The 20,363-nt window shown below is 32.2% G+C and overlaps 1 protein-coding gene across 2 annotated transcripts in view; it reads right to left on the reverse strand.

The window, feature by feature from the left end:
* COL11A1 (collagen type XI alpha 1 chain) overlaps window positions 1–20,363 on the reverse strand; it is a 196,445-nt gene that overhangs the window by 157,350 nt on the left and 18,732 nt on the right. For both annotated transcript variants that reach the window (XM_037498135.2, XM_037498134.1), the window contains exons 3-4: window positions 18,527–18,740; window positions 14,976–15,138 (exon numbers count right to left, since the gene is read on the reverse strand). In XM_037498135.2, coding sequence (XP_037354032.1) covers window positions 14,976–15,138; window positions 18,527–18,740 — 377 coding nt within the window. The remainder of the gene's footprint in view (window positions 1–14,975; window positions 15,139–18,526; window positions 18,741–20,363) is intronic.

The following is a 20,363-nucleotide window of genomic DNA, read 5'->3' on the forward strand; positions in this document are numbered from 1 at the left end:
AGCATGTCATCAAGTGACATAAGAACCTGCAGAATATTGAAAGAACTTTAGCTCATACTCTAAATGAAATAAAAAGCCACTAGAAGATTCTAAACAGTGTTGACATTCCCTCATTCAAGCATTCTTTCAGTCTGGAGCTATTTAACAGGCATGGGCTTGTTGCTTGGAGAAGAGAGTAACAGATGAACAGGAAAGAAGTAGGGTTCTCAATGAAAATATTTACAATTATACAAAGTACAGGACTAACAGTTATAATAAAAGATAATACTTAGTTGTCACTCACTGATGATACCTGACATTCTCCTAACACTTAAAAAACATTGACATGGTAATTGAAATAATCCATCATATTCTTATTATACACCTTCGAGCTAATAATTTCACATTAATTGTGCTTACTATCAAACTGGATATGTTGAGTAGAAAGAAGGAGACCTAAGATTATTTTGTCCAGGTTAATCCTATGGCCTTCTAGTAAATTTAAATCTTTGTTAAATGTATGCATTTCAAAATTTATAGAAAAGAAAAAGAGATTAAAGCCTTTTAAAAATAAGTAAATATCTTAGGTGTCCCTAGTGGTCCGGGGTTAAGTCTCAGCACTACCACCACAATGGCCTGAGTTCCAACCCCTGCCAGGGAGCTAACCCCACTCTCTTGTCTCACCCACTGTTCCCTCAGCAGTATATTTTAGTCAATCCTCCTGTTCTTCTCCCCTCTCTGCTCTGGTGAATCCCCTCACCCCCTGTACCTTTGTCCTACACCCCAGTTCTTGTAAGCATAAAAATAAATTAACTACATTTCTAAGCTTATATAAATAGGAAACATCAACTAATTACTATGGACTTAAAGTCTGAAGGATTAATTTCCTTTTAGGAACCCCTCACATCCAGTCAGGACACAAGACTTGTCCTTCCCTACTTTAGCATCATGAATAAAAACCATCTCTCCATTTCTACCACAGCCTTGTCTCTAAGCACTTTTATTTGAATCACTGTTTCAATAAATCGTTTTTTTTCTTTTTCTTTTTTTAGTTTTTTTTCAATTTAAACAAACTTCTTTACTTGTTAAATTCCTCTACTTAAATTTCTCATGGACTAAAATTTAAAGTTCAACACCCTCAATGTTGTATAAATGATTGTTCATGACTAACTCATCCAATTGGGTCATCTCCCATTTACCCTCAAACCAAACAAGAGTTCTGCTATGCCCACTCCAAATCCACATGTCATCATCTTTAAGTGTCCTTTTATTTTTCATTATTTTGGATACATTTGTGACTCCCGAACATTTCTATGTCATTGTTATGGACACAATTATATCTTATTACAGCTATTTCCTTATGTTTTGTTATCAATAATTTAAGCACAACATTTGGCATAGAATATTTATTTTGCTTCAACCAGGAGTAATCTTAATGAACACCTAACTTCCAAATGACATACACTATCCTAGAGCTATCCCTACCCTCTTTCCTACTAACAAGCCATAATCACCTCCAGGTACCTCATTCACCATTGTATTTATATAGCACCACTAGCTATAAATGCTTTGCCAAACTTTGTGTTAGATAATATTGTTGGAATATTTAAATAGTGAGATATAAATAATGCTCTAAAGAAAATGTAATCTCATGAGAAAGCTATACATCGAGAGTTATAAAACAACATAATAGAGATGACAAGATTGTAATGAAAGAAGGCTTATTCTTTCAAAAGTTAAAATGTTACAGATTAATAATAAACCTTAAAATGGAAAAATTAAGAAGACAAGTATCATCTTTTATCAAAGTAATTAGAAATAGAATTCATGAAAGGGACAAAATAGAATGTATGACCTTTTATTGTGCACTGTTGGCAATGACTCCAGAGATGTACTAATCAAAAAATAGAGAACTTTTATTTAGCAATTTCTAGAAGTGTTTAAAATTAAGTAATTAAAAAATTAAAAATCAGAATTGTTCTATGTATTCACTAAGAAAAAAGGGAGAACTGAACCAAGGAGAATAATCTGTCCCATGAAGCTACACTGAGTTTCTTGAAACTGTTCCAACTGTAAGTCCTCCTAAGCATCACATTATGCTGGCTTATCAAACAGCCCCAAAATGTACCCTATCTGCAGGAAATGATCACAGTCAAATGGCAGAGGACAACATGCTGTGCTTGTACTACAAAGTCCAGTGATGGCTACAAAGCAAACTGAGGAAATACCTATGGTATCAGTGAAATGTGGTCATAAATAATCTGATACATTTTTGTGTGTTGTTCCTCACCACACTTGTCATTCCAGAATTGCATGCAGCAATAAGGAATATAGCTACATGCCAAATACCCAAAACAGATGTTCCTTTCATTTGGCTAAGAACATCTATTCTCAAAAAAGTATCAAACTGATGTTGTGGTTTGAGATACTCCTGTTCATGTGGTCAATAGTAAAATTTAAGAATCTCCTAAAAACAGAAATCAAAAGGGGAAAATCATGTTTGCTATCACAGTCTTGTAAATAATTTATCTTTAGCTACAAGATTCTGTCATGCAGATACATTGGACTATTTCTGCATGAATCGTAAGATCCGCTTTTAGAAATAAACAGCACATGCATATCATTATTTCATATATATGTGTGTGTGTGTGTGTGTGTGTGTGTGTGTGAAATTCATATATCCATGAATCTAAGCTGTGCTGTTGCTGGATGAGTGTCTGGTACCCCAAGGGATTTTTACTCTAAATTGCTCTGAATCTGTGTTTACTGCAGTCAGTATGTATTTGGACTGTGTTTGAACATCAACTCTGTCAAATTTGTACCTTATGTTTGGCATCTACAGTTTGTTACTTCTCTTAAGATTGTTTATTATGTCCTGAAATTTAGAAAATAATTTTGATGTCTTACTAAATTATATGAAACATGAATCAGAGAACTGATTACAGAGTATGCTTTATAGCCAATGCTTTCAACAAGTACAAAGAGTCCCAGTTACATTCCCAAATGCACATGTTAACCAAAGATTTATAGGAAATGAGTGAAACTAAACAACCATAGTAAATTCAAAATGTTCTTGTTTTTCTGTTTTGCTATCTTTACACTACTTTGAAAGAGTAAGTAATAAACTCATATTATAGAATGGCATTTTTTCCCTCAGTTGTTGAAAGCTTCTTTAAAATGTTAAACTATACAAAGGGGCTTTTTGCAAAGTCAATTGTAGCTACTATGTTAGCCATATCTGTTGTTTTTACCTAATTTCAGAAGTAATTAGTAAAACAAAGTTATTTTTTCAAAAAAAACATAAAATACTCAGAAAGCAAGATGCATATGCAAGATCTTGAAAAATGCTAACTCACTAATCCTCAAATGACTCAATGAGAAGTAACAGTAATTCCATTTTACAGTTGTAGTAAAAGACATTGAGAGATAGACTATCTTGCTCATGACTTAAGTTCCCAACTGAAAAATCAAACCAGGTCTGTCTGACTCCTGAATTAATACTGCTAATTATAATGTATATGGTTTAAAAAGACAAAATATTAATAATCATCATCATATCTGTCTTCACTGAACCATTTCTGTACTTTTTAGACACTGATTGATACCTTTGTCTTCATCTTTCAATTCCCAAGTTATTCAATAGAAATGGCTTTTCATCTGTATCTACTCATACCCACATTTGTATTCTTAAACTTCATGTTATACGAAAGGTCTTCAAAATATTTACAAAAAATTAAATTGAAAGATTAGTGATTATAGCTTTATGCTTTGACTTTTAGATTAAAAGCACATAAATAAAGACTTTAAATATAGCAACCACTTCTTTTTCTTTTCATTCTTAATATAAGAAAATCTACAAGGAAGCCAGATTGAGAAAGCTTTAGAGATAAATTTTGTGATAAGAGAATTTTAAGAGTTTCAGAAACTTGGAAGATGAGGCTACAGTTAAATACCATGCTTAAGGCTCCAAAGTAGGTTTTTCATGATAAAAAATTAATACTTTTAAATGTTTATATCTTCTGAGTTCCAGTACTCCTATGGCAGGGTAAACCCATGTCAGCCCAACCCTCATGTTGATGACAAAAATAAATGATGACTAAAAGGCAATAAACTACTACCTGAGAAGTTTATAAAGCAGGTAGGTTGTGAAGGACAGTTAAAATTCATATTAGTGAACCCACATGTGTAAGTTACCTGTGCTTTTTGTTTTTCTTCTCAAGGTTTTGCCCCTAGGGTGGAATCCAGTAGCTGAGCACTGTAACAGTGCTGTGGCTAAAACCTTGATGGAAAGCCTGTGTTTCTGGACAGAGGAACCAGGAAAAAAAATTGCCAGTTAGAAGGTGTGGAAGAAATCTGAAGAAAGACAGTGAAGAAGGAAACTACCTAATTTTTTGATGAACCACAAAAATCTCACACTAGCTCCAGAACTAAGCATCTGTACTGGACTCAAATAAATTTAGGACAGATTTAGAATATTGAACTGAGATTAAAACTACCCATACAAGTCTCAAAATAGCTCCTGAACTTACCTTGTGTAAGTTCAAAATCAAAATTCTAAGAATAAAAAACTCCAAGGGGACCCAGTCATTGGGAGTACCCCACACTTTCGTGATTTCTACAGCCAGAAGTTCTATCAGGTCCACACAGTAAATACTGGAGAAAAGTCCTCTCATGCTTCTAGAAGGAGGAGAGGAAAATAAATCATTTTTATATCCACAAGTAGCCTGTTCTTTTTATCAAGGTCTACTCTCAGGAGAAAATACTTTGCTGGAACCTAACTCACTTGGGTTCTATTTTAGTCTAAGGTAACTGGGAAAGGGAAGTATTTAACTTCAGCACTCTGCAGCTATCCTATGCCACATAAGAGAGGGAAAAAACTAAATAGCATTGATAAAATTATTATCCAAGTGCACTGGCTCACTAAATACTGATACCTATTTTTAGAACCATAGAATGCTGGTCCTTTTCACAAACCTTATCACCACTTCACTTATGATCAATTTATTGATTTTTTTAACTTAACACATCATGCCCATATTTCAAAGAACAGTTACAAGGCATATAAAAAGGCAAAAACAAACAAACAAAACCCCAACAGTTTGAAGAGGTCAAACATTAGAACAAGAATCAAATATGGCAGGATGTTGAGATTATCATACTAAGATTTTTATTAACAATGAGTCATATACTAATGATCTTCCAGTAAGGCATGGGCAATATGCAAAACAGATGGATACGGAATCAGAGAGATGGGAATTCTAAATATGAAAAAGAAATGCTAAAGATCATAAACACGAAATTAGACAAATGCCTTTGATGACCTCAATTACTAGACTGGACAAGAAGGAAAAAAAACCTCTGAGCTTAAGGATATAACAAAAGAAACTTTCAAAACTGTAAAAGCAAATTGAAAAAAAAAGGATATTTAAAACAAAAAAATGCAAGAGTGTAACACATGGGTAAAAGAAAAAAGGAGGCAGAAGATGAAATAAAGAAGACATAAAGGAGAAAGGAACACAAGCAATACTTGAAGAAATACTGACTTAGAATGTTCTTAAACCAATGTCAAACAGCAAACCACAATATCAGGAAGTTCACAGTATCCCAAGCAGTTTGTGTTAAATAAGCACAAACAAGGACACAAAAACTAAAACTGAGTGTATCATATGTAAACTTCAGGAGATCAAGAAAAAGAAAAATCTTAAAAGAAACCAGGAGGTGGGGGGAATGCTTATCTCTAGAGGAACAGAAATAAGAATTACATAGGATTTTTCTTCAGAAAATAACACAAAAGATGAGTGAAGCAAAACGTTTACTATTGAGAGATGAAACACCCACCAATTTATAAGTTTTCAGACCACAGAGTGAATAAGATTTCTTCATACAAACAAAAATTGAGGTCATTTGTTGGTAGTATACCTTCGTTGCAAACAATTCAAAAACAATTTCTTCAGAGAAAAGGAAAAGGGTGTAGATAGGGATCTTGACTTTACATTAAGAAAGCAAGGGCATTATAAAATTAATAAGTAAAGGTAAAATTATTATTTTTTTATTGTTCTTAAATGATCTAAAAAATACTTAATGCCTATGTACCAAAAAATAGAGCATTCAAATATGAAAGATGAAAACTAGCAATAGATAAAAAATAAATACATTTACATTATAGTTGAAGACTTTAATACCTCTCTACCAGAAATGGACAAATATCGCTGCATAAAATTAGTAAGGACATATTTGAACTCAATAGGACTATCAATCAACTGTATATAATTGATATCTATAGATTGCTTCATCCAATAATAGTAGACTACACACTCTTTTCAAGCTCACATGGAACATTTGCCAAAAAGGGGCACATTCTGGGTCACAAAACACACCCTAACAAATATAAAAGAATGGTAGTTATAAAGTATCAATGAATACAATGGAATTAAACTAGAAATCAATACCATAAAGATGGTTGTAAATTTCCAATATACTTGGAGATCAAACAACATACTTCAAATTCATGGACCATTAATGATATTTTAAAAAAATTGAAAATATTTTGAACTTAATGAAAACAAGTCAAATTATCAAAATTTGTGGGATGTAGCAAAATCCATGCTTAGAGGAAAATTTACAGCAATGAATGCATATATTAAAAATAAGAAAAATCAATAATTTATATTCCACTTTAGGAAATTAAGAAGAGCAAAACAAATCCAAAGTAAACAGAAGAAACAAATCATAAAAATTAGAGGAGAAATCAGTAAAACTGAAAATAGTATACGAATATAGAAAATCAATAAAAATAAAAAATAGTTCTTTGAAAACATCAATAAAATCAATAAGCTTCTAGACAGGATTATTGTACAATGTTAGATAAATTTACATTATAGTTGCATAGTATAGTATTGTGTCTTCTAGAAGATATGACTCCTTTAAAAACACAGATTATTAAAACTATAATTGAAAGAAGGGACATTACTACAGAAGCCATGAACATTAAAAGGATAATAGAGGACTCTTAAAAAACATGGACAACTCTCTGCACTCAAATTTAATAACCCAGACCAAATGAATCAATTATTTGAAAAACATAATGTGCAAATATTCACATAGGAAAAAACAGACAATCTGAATAGGCCTATAGTGGCAAAGTAATTGACTGATAATTAATGACATTCCACTTGGATTAGTACATTGGGGAATTGTGCCAACACTTATGAAAAAAATTTATACCAGTCTTCTACAATCTCTTTCAGAAGATAGAGTCAGAGGGAATATTTTCTAACTTATTCTATAAAGTCCATAGGCCCAAATGACTAATATCAGACAAAAGCATAAAAGGGAAAGAAAGCTACATGCATATGTTGATTACATGACTATGTATTATTATAAACCAATATTAACTTCAGTGAAAAAAGTAAAATTTAGAGATCAATAACTCCCATAAAGATGAAAAAAATCAACAAATTATTAGCTCATATTAATAATGAATCAAAAATGTATAAAAAGAATTATACACCATGACCAAGTAGAATTTATCCCAGGTATGTAAGGCAGGTTCAACATTTCAAAATCAATTATTTGGGAGGCTTTTATTGGTGAATATAGTGTGATGACATGTATCTGAGAGAGGTGATTCTTAATCTCACACAGTGTTGTAAATGTAATCTTTTAATCTCATACAATGCTGTAAATCAATTACAGCAATAAAAGTTAATTAAATTAATAAACAGAAATACCAGATAATCATAATAATAGAATAAAAAATGATTTTAACAAAATTCAACATATAATTAGGATAAAAACTCACTGAGAAAGAAAAGCTAATAACAAAGTTACTAGTGAGAACTTAAGGCTTTCCACTATAGTCAGGAATAATATAAGGATATCTCTTTTACCAATGTTTTTCAAAAATGTCCTGATAGTCCTAGATAATGCAATAAAACAAGAATAATAAATAAAAAGATACAGAAAAGGAAGAAAAAAATAAATTGTTCTTATTTGCAGATAACATAGTCCTCTATGTAGAAAATTCAAAATCAGTGACCAAAAATTAATACCCCCTCTGGAGCTAAAAATCAAAGATAGAATGTTTACAGTGTACAAGGTTAATATACAAAAGTAAATTGCTTTAAAAATACCAGCAACAAACAAGTGAATTTGAAATTTAAAACACAATACCATTTATATATGAGAAAAAGGACAATATTTTGATGAAAGATATAAAAGAATTTAATAATTGACAGAGATTACATATTTATAGATAAGACAAAAATGGGATTTCCAAACTTGATCTATAAATTCAAAATAATCACAGTCAAAATCCCTGAAGTTGTTTTATGGATATTGACAAACTGATTCTAAAGTTTAAACAAGTAATAAAGATCCACAATAGTCAACTCTATACTGAAAAAGGGAAACAAAGTGAAAGAACTGAGAACGCAATTTCAAAACATACACTAAAGCTACAATAATCAAGACATTGTAGTTTTGGAAATACATATGGATTTATGGAACAAGGAGCCTGGAAATATACCCCAAATAGTGTCAATTGGTCTTTCATATAGAGCAAAGACAATACAATGAAGCAAAGATAGTCATTTTGACAAACAATGCTGACCAACAGAATATCCACATGAGGAAAAATAAATTAAAACACAAATCTTAATCCATCACAATAATTAACTTGAAATGGATTATACATATAAATGTAGAATGCAAATTTATAAAACTCCTAGATGATAACATAATGGAAAAATCCAGATGACCTACATAATATTGGATATAACAGTGCCTTTTTAGATGCAATACCAGGGACACGAAAGAAATAAATGCTTAACAGGACTTCGTTAAAATAAAAATCAGTGAAAGACAACCTAAAAACCAATGAAAGAACAAGTCTGGGAGAAAGTATTTGCAAAAGACACATCTGATAAAAGGATTACTATCCAAAATGAACAAACAATATTTAAAAATCAGTAAGGAAAGGAATACCCTGATTAAATATTAGCAAAAGTCCTTAACAGACATACATAGATAAATAAAGAATACGAGAGTCCAGAAAAAATCCCACACACAAATGAATCACTAATTTACATCAAAGGTGCCAAGAAAGCACAATAGAGAGGAAAGTCTTTAATCAATGGTATTGGGGAAACATCAGAAATAAAAGCAATTGCCATCAGAAATCTTATAACAATTAAAAAATATGTAAGAAATTACTTCAGCTTTCAAACCAATAAATGTAATAGCTTAGTTGAATAGAAAAATTTTTGAAAAGACTTACCAAATTGATATAAGAAAAAATGTATTAACACAGATCTAGTAATGAAATTCAATATGCGGAAAAAATTCTGAAAGGAAAATGCAGACACTTCACATTTTCACTAGTGAATTCTAACTAACATTCAAAAAAGAAATAACATTAATCACACAGAGAAGCTTCCAGAAAATAGACAAGTAGCTCAATGCCCAGACTATTTCATGTGGCCAGTGTACACCCAACTCTAAAAACTTCAAAGACACTACTGATACAAATAAAACTGTACACCATTACCCCCTCATTAATATAGACTCAAAAACCTTAAAAATTTTAGTAAATCCATTCTAATGCTACCTAAGAAGATAATACATTATGTCCATGTATAGACTACTAAGGAATAAAAATTTTTCAAACCTTTTTAAATTATTCAATGTTAATTCAACAATTTAAGTGAATAAAAGCACATGGTAATGTCAGCAAATATAGAAAAAAATTGATAAAATTCAATATACAACAGGGATAAAGACTTTCAGAAAACTAAGAACAAGAGTGATGTTCTTGAAATTGACAAAGTTATAGTAAACATCATATATAATGGTAGAAGGCTGAATTTTTCCACATGAGAACAGAAATAGAAAAGATAAAAATGCCTTTTTTATCAATTCTATTCGATATTTTGGTGGAAGTTTATTCATTACCATGTAAGAGAAATATAGAAAAGTACTGATATGGTACCTATATTTAGCTTATGTCATTGTTTGTATTTAAAAAATCTAAACTACTAAATGTTTACAAAGTTGTAGACTTAAAAATCCACTATAATTTTTATATACTAGCAACAAAACATTGAAAGATGAAAATGGAAGGTAATTCAATTTACCATAGTATAAAAAATATCTAGAAAATAATTAAAGATATCTATGCTGCTACACTAAAATCGATTAAACACTACAAGTGAAATCAGAGACAATCAAAATATACGGATCTTCAGGAAATAGAAAATGCAATGCTTATAAAGAGATAACAATTTTCGGGCCTCCCCGGTGGCGCAGCGGATTGAGCACAGTGCCATGAAGCTGTCTGCAGCCTCTGCAGCGCGGGTTCGATTCCCAGCCGGCCAGGGAGATACCCACATGGCGCGGCAGACCTCGCCTGTCTCGCCTGCTGCTCCCCTCAGTAGTGTTTTCAGTTCATCTGCCTGCTTGTTCTGCTCCCTGCTCTATCTCTGGTGAATTATCTCACTCTCCCTCGCTTCTGGCCTATATCCCAGTTCTTGTATAAATAAATAAATCTTTTTAAAAAATAACAAATTTCTTCCCTTTGATGCCTAGCTTCAAGGCAAATCCAATTAAAATCTAACAGCTATAATTTTAGAAGTTGAAGCTTATTCCAAAACTTATGTAAAAATGTAAAGGACCTAGAAGGAACACTTATTCCATCTAATTTTAAAAAGTGCAGTAACCAATATGTTTTGATATTAGTGACAAGACAGAAAAATAAATCAATAGAATAGGATAATAGAGAGTTCAGGAAAGTACCAATGCATAGAGTCAACTGACTTCTAACATAAAGCAAATGCAATTGAATGCCTGAAAGGAAATTCATTTTGCACAACGTGCTGGATAAACTAGATAATTTTATGTAAAAGCAATCATGTTGACCTTTATCTCAAACTATGCTCAAATATTAATTCAAAATTGGGCATGACCTATTTGTGGAACGTAAAACTACAGTGTTTATTATATAGTAGGAGAAAAGCTTTATGATCTTGGTGCTTACAAAGATTTCTTAGAACACAAAAGTATAAAATATATCAAAATTAATAAACTGAACTTTGTCTAAATGAAAAACATTCCATTTGAAAGACACCATGTAGAAAACAAAAAGGCAAGACACATGCTAGAAAAAAACTGTGCACATCTTTCAGACTGCATGAAGATGTATAAAAAACTCTTAAAACTCCGAAGTCAGAACATAAAATCCAGTTTTTTTTTTTTTTAAAAAGGGCAACAGATACTTCACAAAGCACAGTTCACCAAAGAAGATACATAAAAGATCCCCCCAATAAATAAAAGAAAACCGTCAAAAAAATGTCTGGCATCATCAGACATGAGAGAAAAGAAAGTTAAAACCACAATGAAATACTACTATATAGCCACTTAGAATGGCTAAAATTAAAAATACAGGCTATGTCAAGTAAAGAACTTCAATCTGTTATTCAATATGGCAAAAATGAAGAATAACTGGAACTCTCATTTGCTGCTGGAGGGAGTATAAAATGATTAATGACACTTTGGAACACAGTTTCACAGCTTTTTTAAAGTTAAACAGGCATCTACCAAATAACTCAGGCATTCTACTTCAGGTTATTTAACTAAAACAGATAAAAAAATGTTTGACCCAAGAAAATTTATGCATGCATGTTCATAGCTGTTTTATAGACAACAGTTTAATTCTGGAAACAATCCAGATACTCACTAACAGGATGAATGCATGAACAGATTATGGTTTAGTCAACACTGAAATATAGTTACTAACAAAAAATGAAACAAAGCAGTGATACCTAAGACAAAAGGGTTAAGTTTCAAAAGTCTCAATATGCTGAGTGGAAAAGTCAAGCTAAAAAGAGTGCATTTATATGATTCCATTAAAAAGTTCTAGAAAAGTTAAACAAACCATAGTGATAGAGAGCAAATTATTGCCAGTGGTTGTGGTAAGGAATTCATGGAATATAAAGTATGATACAAGTAGAAACTATTGAGCGTAATTGCAATGCTATTTTTGTGTTGTTGGTTTCAGAGGTGGATACATATATGAAGCCATAAGAGATCAACTTTAACTTCTAATATTAGTGTATTATACTTCATTTACACCTAAATAAATGGTGAAAAACACCCCAAGAGCTATGAATTAAACGTATCCAGACTGGGAAAGTTGAATGGATGGAGAAGCTACCTGTATGCTATTCTATTGCTCCATAGGAAAACCATGTCACCTAAAGGTCAATATTACTTTAAAAAGCATGTACCTTGGAAAACAGATGTAGTAAAAAATATATATGGCTATCACAAGGCAGCAATAAAATTCTTAACAGAATATTTGAGATGGCTATTTTTATTTTAAAGTAAGTTTTCAGGCCTGGTAGAACTACTAAAACAGGTTGCTTTTAAATATTTTTTTCATTGATTTCTCCACAGAAAATTAAAGCCAAAATTTTTTTTCTGAGCAATTTGGAAAAAAAAATCAGTAATCATTTCTACTAAAATTGCCACTATATTCCCCTCATGGTTTCAAGTAAAAGAAAAAATTTCCCCTAAAACAGATGTTTGTGAAAAGTGCGATAGATTCAGAAGAAACTTCGTTTGATAACAATGAGAGAGAAAGGGAGAGAGATTGAAATAGAGATTACAAAGGTGAGTCACAATAGCTACAACTGTTACTTAGTAAGAAATTTCTTGTTGAGAGATTCCAAGGTAATTCTTGAGAGTGAACACAAGCAACATGCTTCTTCTAATTTAGTTTTTTCACACAACTTTGAAGCGAATTATCATTCTAGAAGAAACCAGTGGTGTTGATTCAAGTTCGCTTGGCCAGCAGGAAAGTATCGCCCTCTTAGACCATGTTCTGTTCACTAGGTCTGTACCAAGGCCCTGTCTCCAAGGATGCAAACTGATCTAATCCCCAGCACATATGTTGCAAAGTAGCAGTAGCACAGGAAAGAATTTATTTACAAAGAGATTCAGTAGGACTTTGACTGATAAGTAGATCACTGTTAGTCATCCATATAAAAAAATGTATATCATCTGAGATGCCAAAATTGTAATGTTATAAAAAAAGAAAGCTATATATTAATACACAATTAAAGGAGCACATAATATATAAACTATAATTACATAGCAAGAATTCAAATAAGTGAATCAAGAATTTTATATAAAAAAGTTCATTTTTAAAACAAATACTAATGAAGGAGATTGCTAGTCTCATTTGATAAATGAGAAATTGAAATTTAAATATAGTAATTTCAGAGAAAAATATGATTAAGCTAGATTCTAGGATTCAAAAGTTACTCCTAGATTTAGAGTATGGTTTGCATTATAAGAAAATTAATACTTATTCAAAGATCATGCTATAATCTCTGCTCCCAGTACCTCTATCTTAGGACATTTATTAAATTCCCTTGGCAATAATTGAAAACATATAGAAATATTTTACAGAAATCACCTTTAAATATTCTAAGGGTTGATATTATAATCAGTCTAAGGAATTCAGGAAGTTTTACTACAGATTTTAATATGTAACATCAGGTCTAATTATTTATTTTAGAAAACAAATTAACTGTGATAGTATGAAACCACAGTTCAAAAAATCTAAATTAGACTCCTGAGAACAGGAGAATAGTATCTGGGAAAGAGGTGGAGTCTTTGTGTATCTGTGTATTTGAAGGGTGGGGGAGTAAAATATAAACAAATAAATGATATTAATTTATCCTAGAAATAAGTTCAAGTTAATTTCTCAATGTTATGAAATTTCATGAAAATGACTAATGAATATCTACATATATTCATATCAAATATCACCTCTCAGAGCAAATAAATTTGAAAATTAATTAAATTCACTTTTTTCTTTGCCGTATTTTTTTTATATATTCTAGCCAAACATGATGAACAAAATCTACTCTTAATTTCCCTTTTTTTAACTTTCACTGGCTCTGTTAGTTTCTACAGTAATAGACTAATACATGAAATGAAATATCTGCTGATATGGTTCTTCCCTATTGCTCATCTGTGTTCCTGGAAAACAAGGTTGTCTGTGTGACAAAAATAAATTTAGCCTGTGAAATCAATGCTCATAGTTTTATTTTAAAATAGAATTTGGCAAGACTAAGTATTAAATAATTTATTTACAATTTTAATTCATCTAATAAATAAATAAATATTTATTACTATTTCTGTGTAATTAATGAATGATATTGGAAAACGAGTATATTAATACATTGCCTGAATCAGTTTTTCATTTACTTTAGTATGCTATAATATATTAAAACACGTTTTTATAGTCAAAGGCTTGGGTACATATTAATGGAGAATGTCAGAAAAAATAGGATGCAAAATAAATAATATGAAATTTTCACAAATGATAAGTATATTTACAATTATGCCATAGATTACATAAAACATATATAAGCATAGGAATGCAATGTTTTAGTTGACACTCTGAATTTATACTATTTTTCAATGAAAATGCATACTGTTTGTGCATATATGTAGACATATATGTGTATATTTACATGTAACATTATTAAACATGATTATAAAAACTTGAAGTTGATCTTTTGCAATATGATTTTTATTAATCTTGAAACAATCAGAAAGAACAAAGAAAGGTAGAAAATCTGACTTGTATATTTCTCTAAATCACCCAGAGAAGGTGAAGAAAATAATCTTTTCTCCAAGGAAATAATAAGAAGTACTAAGAGAAAGCCATTTGCCTTTTCTAGGAGAATAGCAAGCCTGTGTTCAAATCAACAAATCTCTTAAAAGTTTCCCAGGCATTCCAGTAGCCATTGTCCAGTCATTCTCTTACTGAACAATAGAAAACATCACCACTGCAGCCAAAAGGGAAGAAAATAGGTCATTCTTTAAAGTTTTTCAACTTTTCTTTATAGCATACGTGGATTGTTTCTGTTATGAACTCAGTCCACCTGATTTAAAAACATTCAGCTTAAAGATTGATTTATTTTTACCTCAAACACTTCTTCATCCAAAATCCTTGTTCCAAAAACCGTGATTCCATTGGTGTCAACAATTGCTCTCTCACTTCTGTCAAGTGGTTTTGTAGTTTTCTTCTTACAATCAACAATCATAGTCACAGTTTTCTTCTCGACGCTGATGGCTACTCGATGCCACCTAAAAAAAGCCAAATAATTCTTTTGGAAGTTTCAGAGACATTGTCACCAAAACATCATTCACATTAACACATAATGTAAAAATGAGCTGCAATTGTTCAAGCGCAGATTCATCTATTAATCAGTAAGTCTCTGTTGATGCAGAACAGTGTTAACTACTCAAAAGGACACATGCCATGTTAGATGCCGCAGGATTGGCAGTCAGTGTTGATAAGAAAGTGCCCATCCTTTGCTTCACTTTGTGTTGTGACAAAAGCTTAATCTCACCATATTCTGATGAGGGTGTTTGATAGCAATTTCAGGTAGAATACGGGTAAATAACAGTTGCTAAGTATGTAAATGCTTTTTCCAAAGTGGAATTCCACTTTTTAGAATTCTGCTCTAGAAATCCCCTGAGGTTGATTGTAAAAAGGTATGTCTACTAATTGAATGACTGTTCCATCTGGAGCAACTGAACATTCTTATTGTAAAGTACAATGTGTTTCTCTGCCTTTGTTCACATTTATTTCAAGGGCTTTCATTTTCTTTTTCCACTTTAATTTCAAGACAGTTGTAGATCACTATTGTGGGTGGAATCCAAGACTGAGACACAATATCTTTCCTTCTTTGCAGGGCTGGCGGAAAGTGGGAAGACTGGAAAAAAAACACAGTCATCTCATGCACACAGTGAGAGTCTCAATTCACTCTGAAGCGACTGCTTCAGCTAATTTACAGCAGTGAGGGCAGACCTAAGGGGGAGACATGGCCACGCCTTTGGAACACACATACTCTAATCATACTGTAAGAGGGTAGGTTTTATTAACAGTATTTGGTGCTAACAGAAACCACTAAGTGTAACTCACATGGATTTTGCAAGCCACTCTGGTTTATGTTTTTTTTTCCAAATGAAAAGTGCTAAATTAATATTCCAGAAGTGTCTAAGACTAAATCCATGAAATAAAGTACCCAAAAAGATTTAGAGCCTTCCTAAAATGTCTACTTCATGTGACTTGGCATGACTACTGATGAGAGCCAAGTATATTTCCATGTACCTCTAATCTTTGGTCTTTTCACAGCACATTCTAGTAGCATAGGTGTTTGGTTTGAATTGAGCAGAGATTTATGTAAGGGACCACTTAATACGGTGAGAACAAAATTTGTATTTATTTCTGCCAAGAAGCTAGTGTTTTAACTTAAACCATTCCCTCTATTGCAGGTTTGTGATTTCTATCCAGAGAAAATGAAAATGATTTCAATTTGCTAAAGATTGATTCAGACTCTAAATTTGATGTTTTGTTGAATTATTTTAAACTGTGGTAATAAAGGTATGTCAAGATGATGGTATAAAGGTCATAGTCACAATACTACATTAACATTTTGAAGTTATTTTGAAGTATTTTTTCAAGTATACTTACTACAGTGATATCCCAAAATCCCATCAATCTTATATTTAAAATATGCGCACAAATACAGTGTCTCAACTTTGTTAAAGTTATAGTCTCTGTCACCAAACTCTTACCTAACCTATCTCAATTCCACTGTGATGTAACCAGTGATGATTTTAAACTATAAATCAGATCAAGTTTAGGTCTTGCTCAAAACCAATTGTATATTCACAGTAAAAGATGGAGGTTTTTTTTCCTGCCTCAAAGTGTTTCCTGGCCCTGTCTGACCTCACTGCACCTGGACTCCCTGCTCTAAAATCACACTGCTGTAACTTTATTGCTCTGAGAAAACGTCCTTCACTCTGCAAGGAATACTCTTCCTGCATATCCCAAGATGGCTCACACTCCCTCACTTCCACAACTTTGCTCAATACAGCCATCGTCAACTTCCCTAGGAGAATACACTGTACTGTACATTGTATAATTGTACACGCTAACATTCCACTCTCCATCCCTTACTCTGATTTACTTTCATGCATAGCACTGACATTACTCTTCACATTAAGGATAATAATTTCAATTATATGTGAAAATCTAGTTATTCTTAGCCCCAAGACCCAAATATTTCTGCACAGTCCTAACAAAGACACAGAGTATGGATTTTGTTTTCCCATCACATTGCTGTTTCCTTCTTATGTACATTACCAAATGTTGTAAGTTAGAGACAGTTATTTTTAGATACCTAGACTCCGCAATAAAATACCAAGCAAACTGGGCCTCCCTGGTGGCACAGGGATTAAGACACAACCTATGAAGCTAACTGCAGCCACTTCAGCACGAGTTCGATCCCTGGCCAGGGAGCAACCCACATGGCACAGCAGACCTCTCCTGACTCACCTGCTGCTTCCCTCGGCAATGTATTTCAGTCAGTCTGCCTGTTCTGTTCCCTACTCTGTCTCTGATGAATCCTCTCCCCACCACACACCTCTGGCCTGCAACCCCGTTTTTGTATGCATAAATAAATAAATCTTTAAAAAAAAACAAGCAAACTTAATACATATTTATTTGTATTTTGCTGTTCCCTAAGTGTAAACTACGTTCACAACATAAAATTCAGAACTGAACGTGACTTTCAGAAGAGTGTGATACTTATAGGGGAGTCAGAATATCTGAGCTCAACCCTTCTGTGAGCACTTTCTAAAGAAATGACCTGTCTTTACCACTTTCCAAATACGTGCCCTTAGGCTTAAATTCTCTACTTAACTAAAGGTACTTAAACTCTCTGTGTCTCAGTTTTCTCATCTGTAAAATGGGTTTATTCATATGACTTTCTCATATAGTTCTGAAAAAATTAAGAGTTTACTATACATAATGTGTTTAGAATGATATATAGTACCTATCAAGTATGATATAAAGCTTCCAATGATTGTCAACATTAACATGGTAATAGGTAAGTCTAATCAGGCCATTCCTCCATTTAAGATGTCTACAATGACTTCCCATTCACTTAGCAAAGGCGCCAAAGTGCTTACAAACACCTACAATGTGTTATATGGCATCCTCTTTTTCTCCACCCTCAACATGCCACTCATACTGCCACATGGTAGCCTTGATGTTGTCTGGAACAAATCAGACACAACTGGAATTAGAGGATATGTACTTACTTCCCCACACCTGGAATACTTAAGTATTAGCACATCATATACCTATCCCTCTTTCACATGCCACCTTCTTAGTGAAATTTTCCCTGATTTCCTTAAAAGTTCTCCCTCTATGCTATTCCTATTTTCTTTACTTCTATTTCTCTCTCTCTCACCCCAATATGCTATTTATTAGTATTTTTATAATATAATTGTTCATCTTTTGTGAATGCAGACTATAAATTATATGATTATTTTGTTTTGTTCATTTCTATATTGTCAATCTTCAGAAAACGTGCATCACACTTTATAAATATTTGTTGAATGATCAAATGAAAGAATGGCTTTCAACATAGCTAAAACATTGAATTATTGTGTTACTTACTTTCCATCAGCGATGTTAACAGTTCTGAAGAGGGGATAGTCTTCTGGGGCAGGCTTTCCAGTGTGGTCTTCAAACAGGAAAACAGGTGATCTCCCGACCTCAACACCAATTTGCTGAATACCATGCTCATTATATATAGATAAAAGGAAAGACTGAATTCCTTTTTTGGGTTTTACTGTAAATAATATTGAAAAATCTTCTGGAAAAGTTCCTCCTGAGAAGAAAGAGCCAAAGAGTCATAAATTCCAAATGTCCATGTAATTCCTGGATTACCCTACTATTTTTCAACTTTATACGTGGATTATGTGCCTTAATAAGCCACCTTAGTTCAAACAGTAATTACAACAGTAGTTACACAGGTTTAAAAACAAATGGGGAGGGGACCACTATTAAACTTTCTGTGCAAGAGTGGTCAAAGCTATATTCAAACTTTAAAGTTAATCATTTAAAGCACAATGATTATATAATATTGAAGTTCAGAAACCAGATCATGGTGCTAATAAAATATCAAACCCAATAGTAAATACGTAATTACCAATTTTGGTACAAGAGTTGTATTTTCTCTCTTAGGGCAATTTTCAAAGCAGCATTGCAACACAAGTATACACAGGTACTCTTGTTGTCACTGCTTCAAATGATTAAAGTCTCTGACACCCTTTACTTTTATGCATTGTAGTTTCATATAAAAGCTATGTCATTAAAAAATTGGAATGTTTCCCAATTTAAAAATAAGCAATCACAATAATCTAAAAAGATTACAATCTTTAAGGTACAACCTTTAAAAATAAATAATTTAGCTAAAAAAAAATCATGACTTGATGTTGAAATTTTCACTGTACCCTAAGCAACACACCACCTTAGATTCTTCTCTATTAGATATTAATCAAAGTTCATAACACCTGAGTATATCAAAGAGAATTTACTATGTAGTGCAACAACACACATGTGCTACATATTGTGTGAAACTGGGATTTAAATGGTACCGTTACTCGGTGGTTATGAAAAAACGATCAGATCACACAAAATTTCTACATAGTATTTGTCCACAGCAGAATTTTTAAAGAGGGCAGATAAAATTTGCAAATTACCACTTCTATTCAGTGGACAGGTACAAAGTTCTCAGATATTAATATTATAGGTCTCAAACGTGGCATTTGGAAGACTGATATCTTTATTCTACAGGAAGATTATGATGACTATCTGGTAACCCTTCAACCCCACCCCAAAGTTAAAGCTTAATTTGGTCATTAGAAACAAAAAGTTCCTATAAGTCCTCCCATAATGGTAGACAAAATATGTCAAATATTATTTTAAAGGTCTATTTATTTCATAGAGAATAATATCCACATATTAACTGTTTGGATTTTTTAAAAGGTGAATGTGTCATGGTCATTTTTATTGTCATTCTGTATTATATTACAGAAAGCTCTACCCTCCAGAAGGCATGATTTTAATTATCTGTGTAAGGAAGAAATGAGGTCTCTATCATAGGCATCTCTTTCACTCTGTAATACTTATTGTTAGAATCATAAGGCTAACAACAATATTGTGAGAGTGAAAAATAACTTAAATATAAATGAAGTCTATTAACTGATGAAGAAGGAGCTCCTAGAAGCAAATCATGCACTGTAATTTTCCTTAAATTAAACAATAGAAATGATTGAATTAATCAAATCAATTATTTATGACAATGAAAGGCAGAAAAAGTGACCCAGATATGTTGAAACAAATTATTAAAGTTATGAACTAACTCTTGAGTATTTCCCAAGATTTTCCATTAACCTATTTTCTGTTTTTCTCTCTTGAAAATTCCTATCCCTTTTCTATTTCTGTATTA

The sequence above is a fragment of the Talpa occidentalis genome, unplaced genomic scaffold (genome assembly GCF_014898055.3).
Source record: "Talpa occidentalis isolate TD23 unplaced genomic scaffold, MPIMG_talOcc4v2.1 talOcc4.9, whole genome shotgun sequence".
NCBI classification, from domain to species: Eukaryota; Metazoa; Chordata; class Mammalia; order Eulipotyphla; family Talpidae; genus Talpa; species Talpa occidentalis.